We start from the raw sequence: 24,360 nt of genomic DNA, 5'->3' as shown, positions 1-24,360 counted from the left end.
TGATCCATCTGGTTTAGGTTAGGTAAACTTAGAGTAGATCAAATATGAGTGTATGCAACAGTAAAGATAGATAAAGGCTAAGTGCTTGGTTGATGACAGTTCTTTGGCTGTTGGTTAATGGCGTTAGATCATACCCTTTGCCAGGATTCGCTGGCGTTATTAGTTTTAAGTTAGCCTGGTGGCAATTAGCTTTAGTTAGCCTGGTGGCAATTTTATTCGCGGAGTTATCTGGTAAGCGTTTGGCTTACGTAATATGGTTAGTCTGGTGACAATTTCACGCTGAGGTCTGCTCAGCACCAAACAAAATGATCATCGCTGCCATCAACCGACCACTTGAAAGGATAGTAAATAGGAGTGTTTTAGAATTTTTCAAGAATCGCGATTTCGATTCTTGAAAAATTCTTCCGCTGTTGCTGGTGTTGTGTTACGTTTGTAAATTAGTTGTGACGTATGTAAAGTAGTTTTAAGAATTTTCCATGAATTGGAGAATGCAATTCATAGAAAATTCTTCGATTGTTGCATGGAGTGTGTTACGTTTGTAAATAGTTGTGAACATATTGTCAGTTAATTTTCTGTTTTGTACTGTGATTTGTTCATTTGCCCCTAAATTTTAATATGCATTTGTAGCGCTCCAAACATTTCAGGAGCGAACCAGCACAAAACACGCAAGCCGTCCCCTAACACGGACATCAAATTGTAGACGGTCTTGTGTTGTTGCCCAAATCAGGATGCCCCCTTAGGATTAGAAATTCCTAGACCAAAACAAGCTACGAATGCCGCAACAGATGCTGCGAACTAAAAGGCGAACTGCCAGAAAAAATACGATTACAGGATTGACTGATGGACCAAGAAAAAAAATAAAACCTCGTCATCCTGGGTTCGGACTTAGTTATCTATTTGGATAACTGGGCACAATTTATATTATGTGTTGCATGTTTGTGTTTTGTGCATTTGTAATGTTCCATTTTATTTTGCGTATCTAAGTTCCCAGACGTGGGGCCCGATACGGAAAACAAAATGTGCATTTGTAAGGTTCCAATGTATTCGTTATATTTTACTTTTCGTATCCCACTAGCTTCAAAATGTGGGGCTCGATGCCAACATGCAGGCGGAATAGGATTTGTTGTCATCAGGAAAGGTTTCCCGATGAAAACAAATCCTATCCCGCCAGCATGCCTGAAAGAGAGAGGTGAATAAACGTCAGCAAGCTCTATAGGCGGTTAAGATAGGTTACCATAAAAAATCGCTCATTTTCTCGAACAAATTTTTCGCAAAACAGTATTGCTTTTTTCACTGAAAATTTTCCTTGCTTCGCTGAGCAACATGACGTTTCCTTCCAGCGAAGGCTTACGCGATACAGGAAATCACTGAACTTCACACTAACACAGCAGAAAATCTGTCAACAAGACTTCAATACACATGCATTTTCAGCGAAAAGCTCTATTTGCGTGACAACAATCCACTCCCATGACTAACGGGCGACCGCCGTCAAATATCAGGATTGCCAACTGCCCGGCGACTGCTGTCAGCTCTCTTTGTCGCCGAATCTGGCGCTGGGTCTTCGGCGCGGAAACCCAAAGGTGGGAATAAAATTTTGGGGTTTGCGCGCAATATTGACGATTGCATAAATTTTTAGACTCTAGTGCAGTTCCTGTTTCAGTGAGATACAATTTGCACACTCACTAATATCAGTAGGCGTGTGCAAAATAGCACAGCGCAACATTTTTTTGTCTCAAGAGCAAACTTATGTGTCTCCGAAGGATTTTGGGCCCCTGAATCCGAATCCGGGCTCAGATTTGCTCTAACACGTCACAATTTTGAGCTATACCCCACTTTATAGGGCAATATATGCGATTTTAGGCTTTTTTGACTGCAAGCCATTAAGCTTGGAAATATATTTTTTAAGCAATCAAAAGGTTAATTGGTCAATTAACATCTAAATTAACGACTCATGCAAAATATTTCGTTTTACCTAATCAAATTTGATAGATTTAAGCATTTTATGTCAGTATGTAAACTTGCATGCAACTTTTGGAGGGTGACTTGAATGGGAAATATCATACCTAACATAAAGCGCTCAAAACTATCAAATTCGATTTAGTTAAACGAAATATTTTGCATGAGTCGTTAATTTAGATGTTAATTGACCAATTAACCTTTTGATTGCTTAAAAAAATATTTTCTTGCTTAATGGCTTGCAGTCAAAATAGCCCAAAATTCCATATTTTGCCCTATAAAGTGAGGTATTGCTCAAAATTGTGACGTGTTAGAGCAAATCTGAGCCCGGATTCGGATTCAGCGGCCCAAAATCCTTCGGAGACACATAAGTTTGCTCTTGAGACAGACAAAAAGTTAATTTTTGTTACGCTGTGTAGTTGACAACACAAAAGAAGCGAGCTCACAGACGACAAACTTCAGCGACACTTGTTTTTAGGAAATATTTCGTGTATTAGGTTTGGTCTGGCTACGTCCGGGGAAAACCAGAAGTGAAACGAGAGTCAAAGAGTAGTTTTTTGCCGGGGGATATGCGCTGGCAATTTACTCTAAACCGGCCCGTGTGATGCAGCTAATACGGTGCCGTTTTTTACCCATAATCGTATCCCTCCCGAATCCATGAGCCTTCTTGCAAAACTAAAATAACAGTTTCTACTCGACGTATCCTTGCATACCTCTACCGCAGACAAACAGACGTAACACTTGCGAAATTTCCATCGACCACGCTTTTAACAATCATTTTAAATTTTCATAGTTGTGGCTTTCACAACCAGAGGCGCGCGCATCGCTTTTCTATGCGTTTGACGTTTCACACTAGCGCCTTCTGTTGACGATATTGTACAACACGGTGATTCGTGCAACTTTTCCACCAGGTGATGGTAGTGTGATCTGGGCGATGGATTTCCATGAAAATCGTTCAAGGTGTTACGTCTGTTTGTCTGTGCCTCTACGGACTGAATACATCCTCAACTTCACTAAGAATGTAATAGCTTTCGATCTAAAATCCACCCTTCCCAAGACCCTTCCCCAACTTGCCCTCGGCTGTTTCCGGCTCTTGGAACCCCCACATTGTTTCTAGAGGCCTGTTGGCGAATCCACGCCACCGCGCCTTCACTACACTTTGGGCCAGCCTAAAGTCAGATGTTGCAGAACGGTCGAGACTACGTTGGGCATCGGGTGGCACCGAACGATAGATAGAATGACAGCAGAGAAGAGAAGGCCATCTCCCGAGTCAGAAATTGATAAATATTTCATGCTGTTGGTCGCGACACCTAGCGGTTGAAGCCACACTTTTTACACGGAAAATTTCAACCGTGTTGACACGAAAAAGCAAAGTATTTCGGAGGCAGGTACACCAACTCAAAAACAAATCCGCAAAAAAAAATGTGTTTAACTAGAATGTATTTCGGGGACACAGTCAAAGTTGCTTATCTCTTAATACCGTAAATAGGGTACGCGATACAATAGTGATGGGAATATGTATGAAACCATTATGATAATCAAGAAAAAATGTTAAAACACCATTATTATGCTTTATAACAGCCTGCAATTGCAAAAAACATCTTTGGTACATGCACCATATTATTGCAATAGTGGTCGAAACAACAATTGATATGCTCTCTCAATGAAACAAAATTTCGAAGAATAAGATAATTAATCATCGATATGACGTCATCTGTTCATTAATTTTGATTATACCTGAAATAATCAATACACTTTGAGCCATGCAGTTGTTTTGACGTTTATACACGATGGAAACGAAATGGGTAGAAACAAAATAAATCGAGTCGATTTTTCACGCCTAAAATTTATCACTTTTCGTGTGTTTGGTTTGTTCTGAGATGCCCTTCTCTTCTCTGATGACAGTTTCCTCTGTCATGTGGTGAGTCACTCACACTTAAACAACTGAATTGTCAATTAATTATAACGATCAAAAGTCAAAGAACGTGAACTTGCTAAATTATTTTCTGTCGCTGATGATTATTTCATTAAACGTTGAATTATTTCTAGTTTATTATATCTAATACTAAAAGGTAACTTAATACTATAGAAAATAATCGAATTCAGTTAACTTATACTATATTTGCACAGTTCAACTTAATCTACGTTGTCGACCACATATAGCCTAAAAATAACCTATATGCTATTACTAAAAGGTAAAACTACATATATAGGATTTCATGCATATTAAATAAAACCTTATAATTATAGTACGGCAGGTTAGATAGTACGGACTAGTGCGACAAAACGGCAAAAACATACATTGTACAAACGGTGGATGACAAAACGATTAGACTCGAGACAGACTTGAACTGATTACACGGAGGGAAACGAAACATTGAATTCGGGACTAAACGTAAGTGACAATTAATAATATTGTACATACTCATATTTCTCTATAGACACATAATTAACATCACAATCAAGAAACACCAATTACATGTTGAACTTATGTAACCTTCTTAGGAAAATAATAATCATCCGGATTAAAACCAAAAACCCAATCGCCGGCCGTTTTATTTCCGGGATTATTATTGCGGAATCACCCGAGGTTGTTGGCAATTTCCAACAAGGCCACAGATTCATCCAGCTGGTTCCCCAAAACTATGCAGTGGCCCAGATTTATTTCAATTTACTCCGACACTCCTAAATACATGAGCTCCATTTCGATTTTTTTTTTCTCTGGCTGTGGATACGACGGTAATCAAAACAAATGAACTCATCAAACGTTGGGTGAAAATCACGACAGTAATAGTAACAGATAAAGGAGACATACTGTGTGAACTGTAATACAAATTGTATTTCTCTATGCGGGGCGCACTTGTATTTGCGTTTTCGCACTCGCGAAAACTAGTGCGATCAGTGTGATAGTCCAGTCACAGACAAACAGACGTAACACCTTGAACGATTTTCATGGAAATCCATCGCCCAGTTCACACTACCATCACCTGGTGGAAAAGTTGCACGAATCACTGTGATGTGCAATATCGTCAACAGAAGGCGCTGGTGTGAAACGTCAAACGCATAAAAAAACGATGCACGCGCCTCTGGTTGTGAAAGCCACAACTATGAAAATTTAAAATGATCGTTAAAAGCGTGGTCGATGGAAATTTTGAAAGTGTTACGTCTGTTTGTCTGTGGTCCAGTGGTGAACTAAATGCGCTATATTGTATGGATTTTGAGAAAATTCGATTGTCGGGTGTGGGGAAACTTCGGGTTTCAACCGCGACGACAAACGAACAAGCGAAATGAGCGCTTGCACACTGACGTCATCATTGTCTCCTTCTCTTTGTTTCCTTCGGCGTCGGTCCATAAAGCCGTCCTTGCCCTCAAAAAAAGATTGAGGGCAATGTTTACAAATCGTATGAGAATTCGATGAGGTTAGGTTTTTGCTGCAAGACTGTGATTTCAACAAAGCCTCTATGGTTCACAGCGTTCACAGAACGTATATGACATCCTTGTTCTCACCCAATAGGATTGTTTGCAGCCAACATCAATTGGGTTCCCCCATTGACAATGCATTTGAGTTTCCTAAACATTGGTACAAGATGCGGGAATCGAAAACGTGACGTCATCGCACCCTGGTGGTTCACAGCCTGGCAGTTGTACTAAAATTATTCTTTTTCCGTGCACTGACAGCTGTCAAAACCGAAAACGTCACTCCAAGTTTTAGTACATACTCTCTCGCCGGTTCTCCCTCTCTCAGAATTTAATCTCAGGTTCTAAAAATTATCTTCTTCCTCTCTCTCTAGGTACCAATCCGCACCAACCACCTTGTAGAGCAAATGAAACGGAACAGGCGTGTTCGCGAAAAGTTCACCGGTGTGCGAGCGGGACGAGCATACCCTCCAACGAGCGGTGGCCTTCAAACCGTTGGCGAGCGAGTCGACCTGGCGAGAGAAAACCGGATTCCGACCGCAACTCGACTCGCGACTCGCAACTCGGCTACAACCAGCGCAGCCATCCGGCGTTCATTCTCTTTGGATTGTGCCCTCCGTACGGTTAGGAAGCTCGCTGCCTTTGTGCGCCCTCGATTTGTGTGTGTATAAGAAAAAAAAGAATCCCCGCAGAAAATGTCTGGAAAGAAGGCCGATCCCTACGGTTTCGCCAAGGATTTCCTGGCCGGTGGTATCTCCGCTGCCGTTTCCAAGACTGCCGTGGCCCCGATTGAGCGCGTCAAGCTGCTGCTCCAGGTGCAGGCTGCCTCCAAGCAGATTGCCGCCGACAAGCAGTACAAAGGTAAGAAGTTCCGTTTTTTTTCCCCCGATTCTCGCTAGTGTGTCTGGCTGACTGCCTGCGTGTGTCTCTCTACCGCCTCGTCAAGGCCCCGGGTCCAACATGGCTGCCGCCATCTTTCTTTTTATTAATATGCGCGATTTTTTATTTTTGCAAATTCGGTGGTTCCCGTCGTCGGTGGCCGGAGTGAATTGGGATTTCTGGATTTTTTTTTCTCGAGAAATTGGTGATGAATGGACATGGGACCCGTGTGGCACACTAGGGTGGGGTTGATTAGATAACGGTGTGCGGAGTTTAGCAGTGTTTCACGTGACGACGGGGGTGAAAAATGTAGGGGTTATGTAACAGCCAGTGCCTACTGCGGTGTGAAGTTCTCAAGAATCGGTAGGGGTTGTTCCTTCGGTTCCGGTGGATTACAATCCGATAAGAGTAGTGGAATTTTTTGTTTAGGATTTAGATATCGGTATTTTGGAAAACCGTTACATTTAACTCTTAGCTTGAATTTAGATTGAAGTACTGGAGCAATGTGAGCTAAGTTAGTTAATTAAATCAAGTTTTCTTCTAAATTATTAAAGTTTCTTAGATAAATAAACACAAAAATTTGTAAAAAAGTAATAGCCTCTATTTAAATTGGAATTTGAAAAAAAAGTTGAATATTTTGCAGATCAACTTAACAGTTAAATTCAGCATAGTGGTAATGTTTTGTTTTGCAATTTATCAAACATTAGATAACAATCACTGTTTATATAACACTCAAAGATACAGTGCCTAAGAATATACTTTAAATATGTTAAGTTCACAGTGGAAAAGAATTTAGATTGAGTTGCACTAGCTCACTAAACTTGAGATTTAAAAAGAAGGACAACAATATTTCCATGATTTATTAAAAAAATGAAGCAGGAAAAGTATTAGGCAATTCGAACAATTCCTAAATATCATCTCAATCTTGATTCATAATCCTTAAATTGCAACTGCCTAGAGAATTTTAAAATGTTTAAAAAAGATCATCCTTTTAAAATAGGTTGTTTGTATTATCATTATTCATTTCATAACGGTAATGCACAAATGCGGGGCTCATTGTAAGTGAATGTGACTTCTAAACGGACGTGCAACACTACATATGTTGAGCTGAGAGTGATTCGATTTCCGGTCGATCCAGGATCTTTATGTAATGCTCGGCCATAGTCGTTCGACATGAAGATAAACGAATGCCGAATTGATCAAAAAGGCGTTCACAGAATATTAAGCTGAAAAGCAGGCTGTGTTAGAGTTGGGTTCAGCAAATCAATTACTATAAACATTGTGCAACAATGTTGGAATCTGCGTTTGTCTTGACAATCCGACACTGCAACACGGGATTGTCGCAACTTTAGCAGAACATGACAAAGATCATGCGAGTTTGTAACCATTGCTGTGTTTGGAAACTTGTTTTAGTTGGTCTTCAGAATACCTAACTAAAAATTGTAACTTTTGTTTTGTCACTGATAAAAATTTCAGTTTTGAAATTATGTCACAAAATTAGGACAAAGGATTGCTGGCACGTCTTCTCCAAGCATGGAATCATTCATTTGCAAAAAGTTACATACCGTAATCTGGGGGGAAGTTGATCACTTTTCATCTATTATTTTCAATAAAATCAGGAACAATGCATATGATTCTCAACAAATATATTTAAAACATGTACTGAATGGACCTGTATCAAGTTGCGAAAACGAAATTCTTACAAGAAACTGCTACGTTTTGCAAAAAAATGTTCAAGTGGTCAAATTTGAAAACTTTCAATCCGGGATGAAGTTAATCAACCAACGACGTAGCATTCTATGATTGGAAGATTTTTGAACAAACTAAACTTGTTGATTCTGAATCTGAATAAGTTTTTGAAATTCTTGCAACTGATGTATTTTGTAAGTTTAGTGAGTTACATAATGACACACATTTAACGTCTTAAGGTAGGCAACTTATTTAAAAATTGTCTCGCGAAAATATGCTATATTCAATAAGCCTACCATGAATTAATAAAAGTGGTTTGTGAGTCGTCTTTAAAACAACTGACTTCAAAAATTCCTTAATTATATTCACATACCTAATTGATTTACGTTAAAAGTTCTTCCATTGAATCAGAATGGTAGCATCCCCAGCGGTTGAAGGACATGGATTCAGTAGTGATCAACTTCATTCCGATGATCAACTATCCCCCAGATTACGGTACGTTTGCTGTTAAGTCGGTTCAGAAATATCTTATAAAAATATACAACGTATGGTGGTAGACTTTTTCGTGTTTTGTTTTACATAAGCCTGTTCCTAAGACGATGTACTGGCGTAGCGTTAAGTCATCAGAATGAGTCAAACTCAGTTCTCCACGGCGGCGTCAATGGAATTGTTCATCGCGTGGAGAGCTCTCCTATGACTTTGGTATGCGTGTGCGGCCTTTATGTTAATTGATAAACTTTCAGATATAACTACAAGGTAGAAGCTCTCCATTCACAGATATTGATAGCGTGCTTTTGAACTGAGACAGCAGTAAGTGAATGAAACTGCAAGTGAATGATCCCTGGCCGTCTCTGTCGGGTTGTTTAGGGTTTTCTTTTCTGCAACAGTTTTGTTCACTGCTCTTCAGCCACGCCACCTGAAATAAGTCTCTGGATCTGCAAAAGAGCTCTTGATAGAGCTACCACCTTCCTTTTTACTCCCGAACTAAAGAAATTTGCCTCGAATAGCAACAGCACTCTGAACTGGGGTTGCCGAATGCTTTTTTTTTTTTTTCATAATATCACTACCGGATAGTGGGTGTCAGATGGATCACACACATTCATTCGAAACCATCTGAGTAAACATTCTCAGAAATTATTGTTATGTCTAAACTCTGAAGAGCTTAGGGCGTGCGTCGTCGGAAACTTTTGAAATTGCTAAGATATGTATTGTTATGTAAGTTTTTTTTAAGCATAGTATGTGAAGACGGCAAGTAAATTTTTAGTTGGAAGATCATCTAGAAGATCTTAATTAGGATGATTTTTTTTTTTGCTGGGATTCATGGAGACAATTTTGGTGAACTTGCCACAATTTCTGATATCACTATTTACTCATAACAGGTGGTAGATCCGTGGGTAGATCACATTTTTGTGGCGTGTTACTACGTAAGATCCGCCAAACTAAAGCCTAGTATCACTTGTTTTTAGTTTCCACCTAAGATTATGCGTTCTATCAATAATTGATTCGAATCTTCATTATACTTGCTACCGGTAAAGTGTGTGAAAAAAATCATCTGCAAGCTTACTTGAAGATGCGTGCTTTTCCGAATAAGTGTTTCTTTATTCTCTCAGATAATAATTATCTCAATAATATCTCAAAGACTACTACAGTTCGGCCATCTTGAAAATACACATCGTCCACGATGTGAACGACCACTTCATCATCAGCGACCCCAACGGTGTTTTCCATAACTCCAACTCGATGACCCAGTCATTGATGTTGTAATGCAGTTTTTCTGCTTTTGAATCCATTTCCGTGTCGATACGATCGCAGTCACAAACTTATTCTCTTGATCTCGTCACTCCTTTTGCGCACAGGTTCCATCATTATTTCGAGAGTTATGTCTTGCTTGCAGCTAAAATCCAACTCTTCTTTTACCTTTTGTACTCCAGTTTTGACTTCAACATAGTTTCGTCATGCGCCTTAAAATAGCTTCTTCTTGAACTTCAAATTTTAATTCCATGGTATAGCAGAACGGAGGTTTCTATCCCACTTATGAAAACTGAAGGAAGATGCGTGCTTTTCCGAATAGGGGAAGGTGGGGTAATATGCACCCCCTAAGCAAACGTGGCCCTATAGCTAAGATTAAGATGATTTTATGGATGTCTTGCATTTTGAAAGTTAGTTTACTTATTAAACTAAGAGACGCCAACTTTTGGTCCGCGTGATATCAATTTTAAAAAAGTGTTACGTTTTGGGTGCTTAAAAACTGTTGGGGGCAAAACGCACCTTGAGGTGGGGCAATACAACCTCTGGCATTTTCCGCTTTGAATTCTAATGAGATACCAGGCGTCTCCATCTTACTATTTACGGCAGCAAATGGAAGGAGTAGGAGGCGGATGGTAGTTAATAGATTGATTCCATATAATCAGCGCGCAATTGCTTAAATTGCGTGCGCTACATATTAGGCAATCTTTCCAAATGTGGAAAATCGTCGAAACTTCTGCTGGAGATTTTACTGGAAATTATTATAAGAACCCTCTCAGATATTTCCCTAATAACTGTCCATGCATTATTCCTATGATATCCTCCGGGATTCCTTCAGGAACTCCTGCACTGAGCCAACTCCCCAGGTCATAGTTATATGTCAGTCCTATATTACTGCACTATTGGAATATCATATGAATCTAATCGTAGGTTGAAAATGGGGAGTGAGAGTTATATGCGACGCATGTGGTATGACTCTCAGATCGCCATTATACTGTAATGTGTCTTGCATTTTGCTTCTATCGTGTGGGCTGGATGCGCCAATGTATATACATCTCCAATAATATCCTATACATTTTGAAAAAAAGTTTCCTTGGGCTGGAGCGGGAATCGAACTCACAACGCCCAAATGACCGACGCCGCTAGCCGCACGACCATGAAGCTCACTTATTGGAATTGCGAAATTCTGCAAAACGTATTCCACTGCCAATGTTGCTTTTCCACCCGGCCAAAGTTATATGCAAAGCTAATGTGTCGATCGTGTCATGTGCATATAACTCCGATATGCGCAAGTGTCATTGAGTTTTATTAGAAGGCTTTTCAATCTGAACTGTTAATGTTGTGATACGTATAACGATTCATTTAAAGTGAACGTGTCAGACTACGGGTACAATGTACGTGTAGTGTCTGATAAAATAGGCTCTTGGAATTATTTCAGTGTGCTGGCAAGGATGTTTTCGATCACATGGCAATCGTTTGACTCATTTGTCCATAACTCAGTTCAGAAACCTAATTTTGAAATGTGGTGTTCGGCAAACTTGTAGATTAGTGTTTTTCCTACAATTATCACCAAGGACGTCACATGCTAACTTTAATATTTACCGCGTAAAAGCGTTAGTACCACCTACTCATACTAAACGATTCGATTTTTCGATCGTTTAGTATGAGTAGATGATACTAGCGCTCAAGCGCCGTATATTTAAGAGCTAGAATATGGCATCTTTGGTGATAATTGTAGGAAAACACTAATCTACAACTTTGCCGAACACCACATTTCAATATTAGGTTTCTGAACTGAGTCATGGACAAATAAGTTAAAGGATTGCCAGGTGATCGAAAACATCCCTGCCTGCTGGGATTCTTCCGGAAATTCTTGCTGGTATTCCTGCATGACTTAACCTAGTAAGTTCTACAGAAACCACTCTAGTGATGTATTCAGGGATTGTTGTAGATATTTCAGCAATTATTTCTATATGAATTACTCAGTGTATTCATTCTTGAATAAATCAACGGATGGCACAAATTTCCCAAATGAAAGAGAACGTGCCCAACGATCTATTGATGAGTAAATCTAGCCAATTTTGAAGGATTTTTTTTTCAAGTATTCCTCTTAGGATTCCTTCAGGGATCCTTGTAGGAATTTCCTAAAATGTTCCTCTTTCAATGGCTTCAGCTATTACACAAATAGGAATTTCTCTAGGGATTTTACTAGGATTCCTCTATTATATTTCTCAACTGGGCATCCTCTGTGAATTTTCCGGGGGTTCCTTTTGAGATTTTTTCCAGGGTCACCTATTTGGTATTCCAAAAAGAAAATTTGTTGGTATTGCTTCTGAAATTCCTTCAGAACTGCTCCAGTCCAGATGTTTCCCCAGTATTTTTTTTCGGAAATTCCTTTCTGGATTTCTCAAGAAATTTCATCTGATATCCTAACAGAGTTTTCGCAACTCAAAAGCGTGTTTCTTGATACAGTGTATAGGGAAGTTTACCTTGTGGTTTTTTCTAAACGTTCGTCGAATAAAGTAAGTGCCAGACGCAACGGAGTTATGAAGGCAGGGTACACTCGTACACTACACTCGTCTCGGAGACCGGAGTTAGTGCAATTTACATTCACCACGCCTCCAAAGTTCTCTCATGACTTAGGTATGAATGCGTGTGCCACACTTACATTATTCAGCAAACTTGGTAAAACTACAAGGTTAAACTCCTTCATTCACTGTTTTTCGATAGCATACGCTTCTGAGCTAAGATAGTAGCAAGTGAATGCATCTCTTTGCAAGCTGTGTTCCCATCTCTGGTAGACGATCCCAAAAAAAAAACTAGCTCAACGGCAGCTTCTTAAGCTGAAGTTTGCTTGAAAGTGCTTTGCTACACTCTTGTACATTCGTGGTGACGTAAAACGGTTTTAGAACTTTTAAGATGTTTTGGTAGATTTCACAAAGTAATTTCTGGTGAATCTCCTAAGGAATTGATTGATTGGCCAGTGAGTTGCAGATCTTTCATTAAGTAGATATCAAATCATAACATCAGGCTTTAACAGACAAGCCATTGATCAAATGAAAAATGTTTGTTTGATTATCGACGGTCGATCGATGTGACCACGCTGATCTTTGGTATACCTAATTATTACTTACGACCTTCTGTTTTCATTACTTTGACTAGTATTAGATTCACCGAAAAATGCCAAAAAAAGTTAATTGCCTATATGAAAAAAATATCGTTTGACATAACGGAAATCACCCGTACTCTTTTCGAAATGTTATGATTAACTCACGAGCGATCGCGCTGTTGTATTTTGTACAACACGTTGAAAAAATCTCGCTTTTTGTACTCAGCATTAGCGTGGTGTTGACGCAGGTAGTCAATCGCGCGAGTTACGGAAGGTTAAGTAAACACCCCGTTGTCTGGAGCCGGTTTTGAGACACACCCAGTAATCCCGTTAATGAACCTCTCCACTTGTTGTAATCATGCCACTAACCATTTATGTCCCTCCCCCACGCGTCTCCCGCAGGTATCGTCGATTGCTTTGTTCGCATCCCCAAGGAACAGGGCTTCGGAGCTTTCTGGAGAGGTAACCTTGCCAACGTGATCCGGTACTTCCCGACCCAGGCGCTGAACTTCGCCTTCAAGGATGTCTACAAACAGGTCTTCTTGGGTGGCGTCGACAAGAACACACAGTTCTGGCGCTACTTCCTGGGTAACTTGGGATCCGGCGGTGCCGCTGGTGCCACCTCGCTGTGCTTCGTCTACCCACTCGACTTCGCCCGTACCCGTCTGGGCGCCGATGTTGGCCGTGCCGGAGCCGAGCGCGAGTACAACGGTCTGATCGACTGTCTGAAGAAGACCGTCAAGTCGGACGGTCTGATCGGTCTGTACCGTGGCTTCAACGTGTCGGTCCAGGGTATCATCATCTACCGTGCTGCCTACTTTGGTTGCTTCGATACTGCCAAGGGAATGCTACCCGACCCGAAGAACACCTCCATCTTCGTCTCGTGGGCCATCGCTCAGGTAAGTGTTGCGATTTTGTTTTCTCGTTCCTCTGCTACTTTAAAAAGGATGACCCGAATCGATGGATTGCATAACGACTGTTTCTCTCGTCGTCGTCGTCGTCAACCACACAGACAAGGCTCCTCTCTTTAAAGCCCACATGCAATTATCGATTTTTACAACGAATACTGCCGTTTTTGATGACGTCATTTAGCGAACACATGCTCATCAGACAAAATTAGCTTAAGCAGTGGTTTTCAAACTGCGGTCTTGTAATGATAACTCCTCATCAAAACAATGATCAATAATAGCCCTCACTCAGAATATTTTCTATCTGGAAAACCAGGAAAAATAATGCGATTCTTCAGAAATTCTAGAGTTAATCAAGGACATTTACCACAGAGGCAAAGTTTGGAATTCCATATGCTTGAAAAAATTTCAAACTTCCAGGAGGTATTGTTATGTCAGTACTTTTTCAGAGTTTTAGGGAAGTTTTAACTTGTTCCCACCAAATTTTCTAAAAGATTGACGGATTTTCCCAAGGCAGCTGTAAAAATTGCTGGTAAATCTTGCAATGTGTGTGAAGTAAAGAGATATCTCTGAGCAGTAAGTCGTTGTCCCAAAGATGGGCAACATCGCGCTCGAAACCGGTCGATAGGTAATTTTTAAATCTTTGACGATTGTAAGAATGATGAGTGTTGTCTTGTCTCGCGTCGCATCTTGTGAATGTCTAAGGTATAATTTTGTTTACCCTTTTTTTAGTAAAAAAAAATGAAAGTTGAACTTTAGAATACTAAGGCTGCATTCTTGGTGAAATTACCGAGAGAAGCTTCGGATACATCCTTGGAATTTGACTTCCTTTGGAAATCTGTCACAAAAAAAAACCTTTTTAACAGAAATATCTACTCTACGCAATTTTCTTGAGTTTCATAAATTTCCTCAGTATTGTTCTCGAAAATTTTGGGAGTTTCTCTCACTGGATTCATGTTAATGAATTCATAGTAAACGGAGATATTGAAGATTTTGGAAATCTGAACCTACCTACGTCTGAAAATTTCATAGGAAAATCACATGTTCGCATAACATACACAAACTTATGTAAACATCAACGTGATCAGAATAATCAAGAGTTGCGAGAACCACCAAGCTTGTGAATGAATGATTTTCGACAAAAATATGTTATTTTTACCGTCCGCTAACGTCAGCATGGTCCTGTTCTCACTTCTACTACACCAGAAAGATGCTGATTGTTGTTATTTTTCAACGAAGGCACTTCTCAGACCACACATTATAGTGTGGCGGCGACAGCTAGCAATGCATACGTTCGTAATTCCCCTTGGCCTCTACACGGGCGAATGTGACACAGTTCTTATCGAACGCGCACACGTACAGAAACCGGGCGATTTCCGTTGTCCGTCGTCGCGCAGACAGGAATATTAGTGACTTCCACTTTTACAAAAGCATCGCGAGCGTTGAAAAGTCGTTACGTAAAATCTTCAATGCGACAAGAAAATGCGTCTCAAATTTCGGGATGTTTAAACTCCCGGATGACGCAAGGTGTCGAATGGCTGAGTGATGGACACAACGGTCATGATCGAGGCCGAGTCATCGTCCCAAACGCGACTGGTATCCGACCGTCAGTCGAAGGTCGCAACTCCAAGAAAAGATCCCGCTTATGTAACGTCGTTCTTTTCTTCTCTCAATGGAAAACACCGGACGTTTTGAGTCTAAAATTAGGATTTTCCCCTCTGTGAATGACGCTTAGTTTTTCCCATTGACGCGTGCAACCTCGAGATTTGAGATATTGGCCCGTATGAATAAAAAGTAGTAACTACTCGTGCTTTGTAGTTACTACTTTGAAATATGATCCACGCTAAAGTAGTAGCTTTGGTATGAATAAAATCATTTTTCGAACAATGTAGTAGATACTACTTTCGAAAATTTCGAAGTAGTATTTACTACTTTATTTGTTTTTGTTTTGGTAGTTGATTCTCGGTTGCTTTTCTCCACCAGTCGGCAATCCAGAACAAACTATGGTCGCAAAATAGTGATTTATGCAACAGTTTCCTCATTTAAGATAACAATACTGAAGAAGTACTCCACATTCGTTTTACATGATGCCGCGGTGATCGTGAGGGCACCTTAGCAGGATGAAAACCTGTCTCAAATGCGCCATGTGTATCGGCATGCACTCACGGTCGCCGCTGCGCCACAGGCCACGCTTATAGACTTCCTCAGTAACTTCAACTCACCAGAACATTAATAAAAAGCCGTAGCAAAAGCCACTATTTTCTGTAAAAAATCATGAAAATTCAATTGCCACATCATCACGGTGCTCCATCTGGGGCAAATTGCTCAAAAACCCTCCCCATGGGACCACGACGGCAAAACATCGTATTTTGCTGGAACTTGATGGTACTTGAATCGGTTTCCGGAAGGTAATGTCCGTCGAAACTTGCATCTAATTAAACATTCTCGAAGACTACCCTTTTTGTTGAAAAAAAAATAAGCGCAATCGTCAAAAGAGAATTGCAAACACAAGTTGTGAATTCATACACACGCATCACAGACTTTGTAACAACCTCAGGAGCAGACTACAAATTTCTTGTAGTAAATACTACTTTTATTCATACCGATTGTGGAACATGTTCCACAAAAGTAGTAAGTTCGAAACTTGTAGAGTAGTAAATGCTTTGTTTACTTTTATTCATACCAATAATTGTAGTATTTACTACAAAATTGTAGTAAACTGTGGATTACTACTTTTTATTCATACGGGCCATTCTCGAGAGTCGCGGGATGGAAATCGGCTACGCAACGCAACGCGTGTTTTGCCTTCAGCTGACGCTCGGGCTCTACTAATGTAAAACAAGGTCATTTCAATCAGCGCCGTAGCGTAGTGCTCGTTAAACAATTCCGTCTACTTGTTACCGAGAGACTTAATGCAATTCTGATTTACGACAATGCGGGAGATGTTCCGATCTTCTCCCAAATGCATATCTTTTACCTAGACCTTACGTAACCCAAAAGAAGTTCAGCGCACCACATCGTCAGCTGATATAACCTACAAAATACCCGTTCTATGGAAGACCGAAATTTTTATTCCATCGCCGCATACAAGCGCGTGATTGGAAACGGGAAACAGTGCGTCATCGTATACGTATATAGCACTACAACTGCGGTGAAGAAGAGAGTTTCGCAACCATGTGGGAGCGAAGCCGGCGATGAGAAAGAAGAGAGTACCGCCTGTTTCTGGCTTCTGCTTGCCACATGTTCAACCTCGTGAGCGCGAAAGAGAAGCGCAAATAAAATCAATAACCCTCGTAAGCGCGACGATGATGGCTGCTGGTGCTCTGGTTCGGTACAAGAGCAGCAATGCATGCACGGAATTCTCCTGATTCCTGACCTCGCGCTGCTCGGGTGCTGTTGTCGAGAATCTCAAGCATGGCGACCTATCAACCGACTAGCGACTATACTACGGCGATGGGCGTTGATAAGCAGCGAGATTTCTTTCGTTGGTACCGAGCCGAGAGTATGTAGAGTTCAAATGTCACCACCCGTCAGAGCATCTCCTAGAGGCCTGGCAAAACATTTCAAAACGATGCAGTTGCTTCAATGGGCGTTAGTTTAGTAGCATCGTCGCTATTTTTAAAAACTTGCGGCGCGAGCACTTCTGGTAGAGTATACTCGAGTGCCAAGAAATCTGGGAAAGTATACCTTTGTTCGACTGAGAGGTGGTTGACGGGAACCGATGGCCCTTTCTACTACACAAACCTGGCATTTTGGTTGAGAAAATCGATTAATTGGTTACACGTGCCACGAACCTTCCCCAACCAACTAGATAACATCAATGACGTAACGCAATTGATTGTCCCTGCGCTTTAGGTCTACGTGTGACGTCACTGCTTTACATGCCAAGCTCCTTCTGGTTCCAAATTTTCAACTTCGACTGAGTGACGTAACAGTTGTTTGGTTTCGTAACAGGCAGTTCGACTCACGCACACACAACACACACCCACAACGACTACAGTCATGGTATGCCCAGTGGTTCCTCTTCGACGAAACACCGCCAATTATCGTGTGCGTTCAAAAGTCTATAGTCCGATGATTTCAAGGCCTCTGTCAATGGCTGCCCTTCGGGAATGACGACCGACCAAAACATCCCAGCCCAGTGCTTATCGCTCTTGAAGTGTCACATGTAGGCTCACACGTACGCAGAAAATCTGAACTCGTGTCTCCTTGTAATGCGGCGTATACCAGCTTAAACCCATTTCAAGGCCTCTCGACACGACACGCCGGAGTTGTTATCGCCTGCTCGATAAGCACAGTGTGATAACGTGACAGGTACTACCCTGCATCATCGCACACCTAATCGCAGCAAGGTGTAACGCGATTGTCGTGTGGTGTTGTTACGCAACAGAGATTTTTCTCGTGGAGTTTCTCGAATCGGTTATTGGTCTGACTTCATGTTCCTCTGTTAGAATCCGTTTCCTCATTTTTCGACGAAAGGATTCCAAATAGCTTAAGAATTGATCCAGAAATAATTAAACGGAATCAAGAATTGACCGGTGATCAACCGGATAGAACCGATTTTGCTTCCTCTTAATTGACAAACGTACAAATTTACACATTAAGCTCCAGTGATGTGTCTAGCGTCTACCTGTCTAACGACATTGAAATCGGACAATTCTATTGGATTTCCCTCATGAAGCAAATATTGTCCGAAAGCAACTTTTCGAGTAATTTTGAACACATCTCTGGTTACCTGAAATTTATTTGTTTTTGCTTGATGGACGGGGGGTAGATTTAAAGCTACCCTGTGTAGGAAAAGTAGGATCATCAATTCTACTTTTCCTATACAAATTAGTGACCTGGCTCAGGCAGAGGCTCGTCTACGTTCCAAGCCGTAGGTGAGGGACGGACCAAATGGATAAGCATGAATAGGGAATTCCATATATAATTGTACGAAAGACAATCTTAATTACCTGAACAGTTGTAGACAGAGGTAGACAGCATGTCCTATTTATTTTGTTGGGATGGTAGAGTCTATGCACATAATCCCACCATGAAGAATCCGGTAATAAATTTTATTTGGGTTTAGGATCAGGGTTTCGGCTGCCTGACAAAATCTGGCGCTGGAAAACAATAAAGAGAGCTTCTAGATGGCGCAGATATTTACGGTCAGGGATGTCAAATGTCATGAAAATGTCTTTAAGTGATATGAATAAACATGAGTATTTACTCAAGGTTAACATGACTTGAGCAAAGTAAAACAGTTTGAGCATTTACTTAAAACCGTATGTATAAAGTTATACTTTACTCAGAATAAGTTCGAAATTTAAACATAGCATTTGCTCTGTCAGAACTGGTGCTTACGTTTTGGTTTTTGGGTCACATGAATGAAATTCAGAAAATTTAGGATAAGTAGCTGAGGACGAGAGGATGAAAATCCGGATTTAGCTAAAAGGAACAATCTGTGGCCCTGATACTGTACTTATGATTCTTCGTGATATTTCATTTACGTGTTTCTATGAATACTCCACGAAAGTAAACTTATTCTATGAATACTCCATGAATAAGTTCAAGAGTTGTACCAGGGATTCTTTTAGGTTTTGTTCCTGGGTTTCCTTCAGGAGTTGTTCCAGGGATTCCTCCAGGTTCATCAAAGGGTTGTTCCTGGGATTCCTTCAAGAGTTGTGTCTATTGGATTCTTCCAGCAGTTATCCATTCTGGTATTACTTTTGAAAAGTTCTTCCTGGGGTTCCTCTTACAGTTGTTTCTGGAATTCCTCCAGAACTTTTCTTGAGATTCCTACAGAAGTTCCTTGTGGAACTCGTCTAGAAGTTGATTCTAAGATTTCTTCCTCGTGGAGCTCCACCTGGGATTCCTTCTTGAGTTTTTCCTGCAGTTCCTCCTGGGATACATCCTGCGATTCCTTGCAGGGATTTCTTAAGGGATTGCTCCTGCAGTTTCTCCTGGGATTCCTTCTGAAGTTTATCGTGGGATTACTCCAAAGCTCCTCCTGGAATTCCTCCAGGAGTTCTGACTGGGTCGCCTTCAAGAGTTCCTCCTCGGATTCCAACAGGGATCCCTCCAGAAGTTCCTCCTGGGATTCCTTCAGAAATTCCTCTTGCAGTTCCTCCTGGAATACATCCTTGCAGGGATTTCTTAAGCGATTCCTCCTGAAGTTCCTTCTGAGATACCTCTGTAAGTTACTTCTAGGATTCCTCCTGAAGTTTATCCAGGGATTACTCCAAAAGCTCCTCCTGGGATGCTTCCAGAAGTTTATTCTGGGACTCCTCCATGAGTTCTTAAAATTCCACCAGGAGTGCCTCCTGGGATTCCTCCAGGAGTTCCTCCTAGAATTCCACCACGAATACCTCCTAAAGTTCCTCCTTGAATTCCTCCAGGAGCTCTTACTGGGATTTCTTCAGAACTTTTTCCTGGGATTCCTCCAGGAGTTCTTCCTGGGACTCCTTCCTAGGATTCCACCAGGAATCCCTCCTGGGATTCCTCCAGAAGTTCCTCCTGGGATTCCTTCAGAAATTCCTCCTGCAGTACATCCTGCGATTTCTTGCTGGGATTTCTTAAGAAATTCCTCCTGAAGTTTATCCTGGGATTACTCCAAAAGCTCCTCCTGGGATTCCACAAGGAGTTCTTCCAGGGACTCCTCCAAGAGTTCCTCCTAGCATTCCACCAGGAATCCCTCCTGTGATACCTCCAGAAGTTCCCTCTGAGATTCCTCCAGGAAGTCCTGAGATTTCTTCTGAAGTTCCTCCTCGAATTCCTCCAGGAGTTCTTACTGGGATTCTTCTAGACGTTCTAGCTGGGATTCCTTCAGGATTTCTTCCAGGGATTTCTCCAGAAGTTCCTCCTTTTTTCCCGGCGTTCCTCCTGCGTTTAATCCAAAGAAAATTTGGTAGCATTTCTCTCAGGATTCATCACGAGATCTTCACAGGAGTTTTCCTCACGATATGTCTCAAATGTTGTCGCAGAACTTCTCCTAGAGTTTCTCAGGATTTCTCTCAGAGTTTCTACAGGAGTTATTGCAGGGATTTCTACTAGAGCTCCTTCAAGGATATCTTCAGAAGTTTTTCGCGAGTTTTCTGCAGGACTTTCTCTCGGGATTTCTCCAAAATGTCTTCTGTAATTTCTCCAAAAAAGATTCCATGAGCTTTCTGCTAGAGGAACTCTAGAGATTTCTACAGGAGTTTCTCCCGAAATGTTTCATAAAGGTTCTCGCGTGATTGCTCTCATGAAGTTTCATCTGAGTTTTCCCCGGTACTTTTCATAGAAGATTCCTTCCGGTGTTGCTTCCGTGATGCCTGAGACTTTTGCCCAAGATTTTTTTTTCGGGGTTTCTTTCGGTGTTCGTTTTTGAGTTCCTGCAGGAGAGCTATCGCTGATTGTCGCAGCAGTTCTCACCGCGATTTTTCAGAGATTTGGGGGATAATCTACAAAGTTCCTTGTAAGAAATTTTCTGGGAAACACGAAAACAAGTAAAATCTTGCGAGAAACTCCGCAAAGAGCAATTGGAGAATTATCGAGAGAAACTTTGGAAAAAAATCCTGAGAAAAAACTGAGACATCTCAGAGAATTATCCCAGTTGGGAATATTAGGGAAATTCAAGGAAGAATTTTCAAAATCTCCGAGAGAAATCTCAGGAGGAAATTCAAAATAAATTTTATAAACCTCCCCTGGACGAAATCCTGGAAGAACTTCGGCAAAAAATCCGGGAAAAACTGTTCGAAAGCCATCTCGGAAATTCACTAAGAGAAATTCTTGAAGGAACTTTGGAAAAATGTTCGAAATATCTGCTCAAGGAATCCAGCGAGAAACTCTGGAACCATATCGGGAAAACCTCTGGAAGAAATCTTGAAAGGTATTGCGTCGGTAACTCTGTGAAAAACTTCTACAGAAATCCTGTTAGAATCTCTGGTAGAAATCCCGGAAGACACATTGACGATTCTTTGAACGATTCCTCCAGAAATTTCTACTGGAATTCTTCCAGTTGTTCCTTCAGAAATGTCTGCTGGAATTGTTTCAGAAATTCGTGATGGAATTCACCCAATATAACTGAGGAAATATTTCAGGAATTCCTATCGGGACTTCTCCAGAAACTCCTTGTATGATATCTACAAGGATTTATCCAAAGACCAGAGATTTTTTCCAAGAATTTCTCCTGTGATTCCTGCAGGCATTGCTCTTGATTTTCTTTTTTCAGTTTTTCCTGCATACTTCATTCAGGAATATCTGCTGAAATTTATTTGTTATTCTTCTAAGAGTTCTTGCTGGGACTCCTCTTGGGATTCCTACTGAAACTTCTCAGGTGATTCTTCCAAGAATTCCTTTAGATGACTCATAAAAAAATCCTGTAATGATTCTGCTTGTTCATTCCAAGAACTTATTGTAAAAATTCTTAGAATTTCTTCGGGAATTCCTGCAATGATTCTTCACACAATTTCTCCAGGAATTGGAGTTTTTAGGGTTGTTTTGCAGGGAATTCTCCAGGTTTTTTTAGTGATTGTTCAGGGATTCCTCCAGTGATTATTCAAGGAACCACTTCAAGGATTTTCCATGAATATTCGTCGGAGTACCTTACCTAGATTTCTCTCCAGAGATTTTTCTGTGAATTCTCGGGATTTCTCAAAAAGACATTGTTACCAATTCTTGTCCCAGAATGCAACCAACGGTCATCACTGTGTTTGTGCAACAATGTTATCTGGATCTACACATCTGGATCTGGGTGAACTATAAACTTCTAACTATAAACTTCTAACAGAAACAGCAATATTATCAAGCTAATGCATAGTCGGAAGTAACGGGCCATCTATGCGTACCTAGAATATGTTGTTCTTTTGTATATTCTTTACGGTGGTATCACCAGGTATCACCTATTATCGTCAAATCCTAGGTCGTTATTCGATCACAACTACAATATGCAATGTCTAAATCCCCCTTTTCCAGTATAATGTGTTGATTGCTCCGACATGCGGACACATTGTTTACCATCGCCGTTATCAGTGCGGCGCTAGCGCATGTTTGTCAAATATAGACGTCCATCGCGCTAATACGCTGTGCGGCCATGTGACGAGGGAAAATACCTTATCAACCGCAAAATCACATGCACTCTCGATAAACGTCGTCGGACACCTGTGTGCGACCACAGACCATTAGTGGTGTGCCGAGACCAGATTTATCGATATTATCGATATCGGTTTACCCAATTATCGATATCGAAACGATATCGGTTTCCAATTATCGATATCGAATCCGATATCCGATAATGAATGAAATATGACATTTTATTCTAAAAGGTAGTAATTATATACATTTTACGGTTTCTGTTTCGCTGATGACTTTTTAAAGTGAAAATATTAACTTTTGAAGCCATTTCAAAGACAAATGCTGAGAAGAGACTGACATGGCATTTCCAGTTATTAATTTTCTTGCAGCCTTGATGCAACAGCGGGAAGCCATGTTTATTAACCCTCGAGCGATCGCGCTGTTGTATTGTGTACAACACGTTGAAAAAATCTCGCTTTTTGTACTCAGCGTTAGCGTGGTGCTGACGCAGGTAGCCAACCGCGCGAGTTACGGAAGGTTAATACTCTCAATACAGATTTCTTAATTGCTCTACTCTTCCCTTGTTGACCCTTAAGTAAATAATATTGTCACTTCGCCACTATATCGAACGTCGCACAACTCGCGACGTTTTTGGAAGTAGTGTGCATCTATCTCCTCTCCTTGTCATCAGCAACAAAGCGCAGGAGTCCCAAAAAAGTGGCGACCCTTTTGGACCAAGAAACATGTAATTTTTGATTGATTGTCTTTCTTGATTCCAACCGGATAGACAATATGCCGTTAAACCTTACGTTGAACTATCCATTCGTAATAACTCCACTGAAACGTCAGCTGATTTCCTAAATCAGCGAGACTTGAAAATTTTCTCTTGCTGCAAACTTAGTTGGCTAAATAGCACTGATGGACTGTCCGATATCGCGTGGAGAATATCGTCGATATCGGATTTTAAATTATCGGATATCGTATCGATAATTTGAACCCGATAATTATCGATAATATCGGATTTATCGATATCGGCACACCCCTACAGACCATGTGCTACAAACAAATTATCATCTATGACATAACATGTATCCGAAATGCTTCCCCTTGCTCGGGTCATCCTTCCACTGGTTTTAGCCAGTGTTGATCCCGGTTCATAATCGCACCTAATCAATAACAAAAATAATGATTGATCCATTCCCCTCTTTTCTTCTCTTCCCACACCAACAGGTTGTAACGACGGCCTCCGGCGTTATCTCCTATCCATTCGACACCGTCAGAAGACGCATGATGATGCAGTCTGGCCGTGCCAAGGCAGACATCATGTACAAGAACACCCTCGACTGCTGGGTCAAGATCGCCAAGACGGAAGGTTCGTCGGCCTTCTTCAAGGGCGCCTTCTCCAACGTCCTGCGTGGTACTGGTGGCGCTCTTGTGCTCGTCTTCTACGATGAGGTCAAGGCTCTGATGGGTTAGATTTAAGTTTAGCGAAAAAAATTTAAACTAAAAAAGTTACAAAAAACCAGCTAAAGTAAAACTAAACCAATTAAGGTGGAAAAATCAGCAGTAAAACCAGTGATCTATTTATTTGACGCTAGAAAGAAACTCACAAGCAAGCAA

At 41.0% G+C, this 24,360-nt stretch overlaps 1 protein-coding gene and 1 long non-coding RNA gene across 2 annotated transcripts; both read left to right on the top strand.

Moving 5' to 3' along the window:
* Positions 1-3,900: 3,900 nt before the first annotated feature.
* On the top strand, positions 3,901-4,740 carry LOC109413523 (uncharacterized). The gene is made up of 3 exons (XR_002130895.3): positions 3,901-4,028; positions 4,087-4,151; positions 4,207-4,740. It is a non-coding gene; the product is annotated as an uncharacterized LOC109413523 (long non-coding RNA).
* Positions 4,741-5,932: 1,192 nt separating this feature from the next.
* Positions 5,933-24,312, top strand: LOC134288418 (ADP,ATP carrier protein 1). Its single transcript, XM_062853255.1, has 3 exons — positions 5,933-6,234; positions 13,199-13,695; positions 23,971-24,312. The coding sequence occupies exons 1-3, from the start codon at positions 6,069-6,071 to the stop codon at positions 24,214-24,216; spliced, it is 909 nt and encodes a 302-aa protein (XP_062709239.1). The 5' UTR covers positions 5,933-6,068; the 3' UTR covers positions 24,217-24,312.
* Positions 24,313-24,360: the final 48 nt, after the last annotated feature.

This window comes from Aedes albopictus, chromosome 2, assembly GCF_035046485.1.
Source record: "Aedes albopictus strain Foshan chromosome 2, AalbF5, whole genome shotgun sequence".
In the NCBI taxonomy this organism is placed as follows: Eukaryota; Metazoa; Arthropoda; class Insecta; order Diptera; family Culicidae; genus Aedes; species Aedes albopictus.
Note: the sequence above shows the minus strand (reverse complement) of the source record. Positions and strands in the feature narration are given on the sequence as shown.

Coding starts and splice junctions, on each gene's coding strand:
- LOC134288418 (XM_062853255.1), top strand. CDS start 6,069: ATGTCTGGAAAGAAGGCCGATCCCTACGGTTTCGCCAAGGATTTCCTG. Junction 6,235..13,198: donor CGCCGACAAGCAGTACAAAG/GTAAGAAGTTCC, acceptor CGTCTCCCGCAG/GTATCGTCGATTGCTTTGTT. Junction 13,696..23,970: donor TCTCGTGGGCCATCGCTCAG/GTAAGTGTTGCG, acceptor CCACACCAACAG/GTTGTAACGACGGCCTCCGG.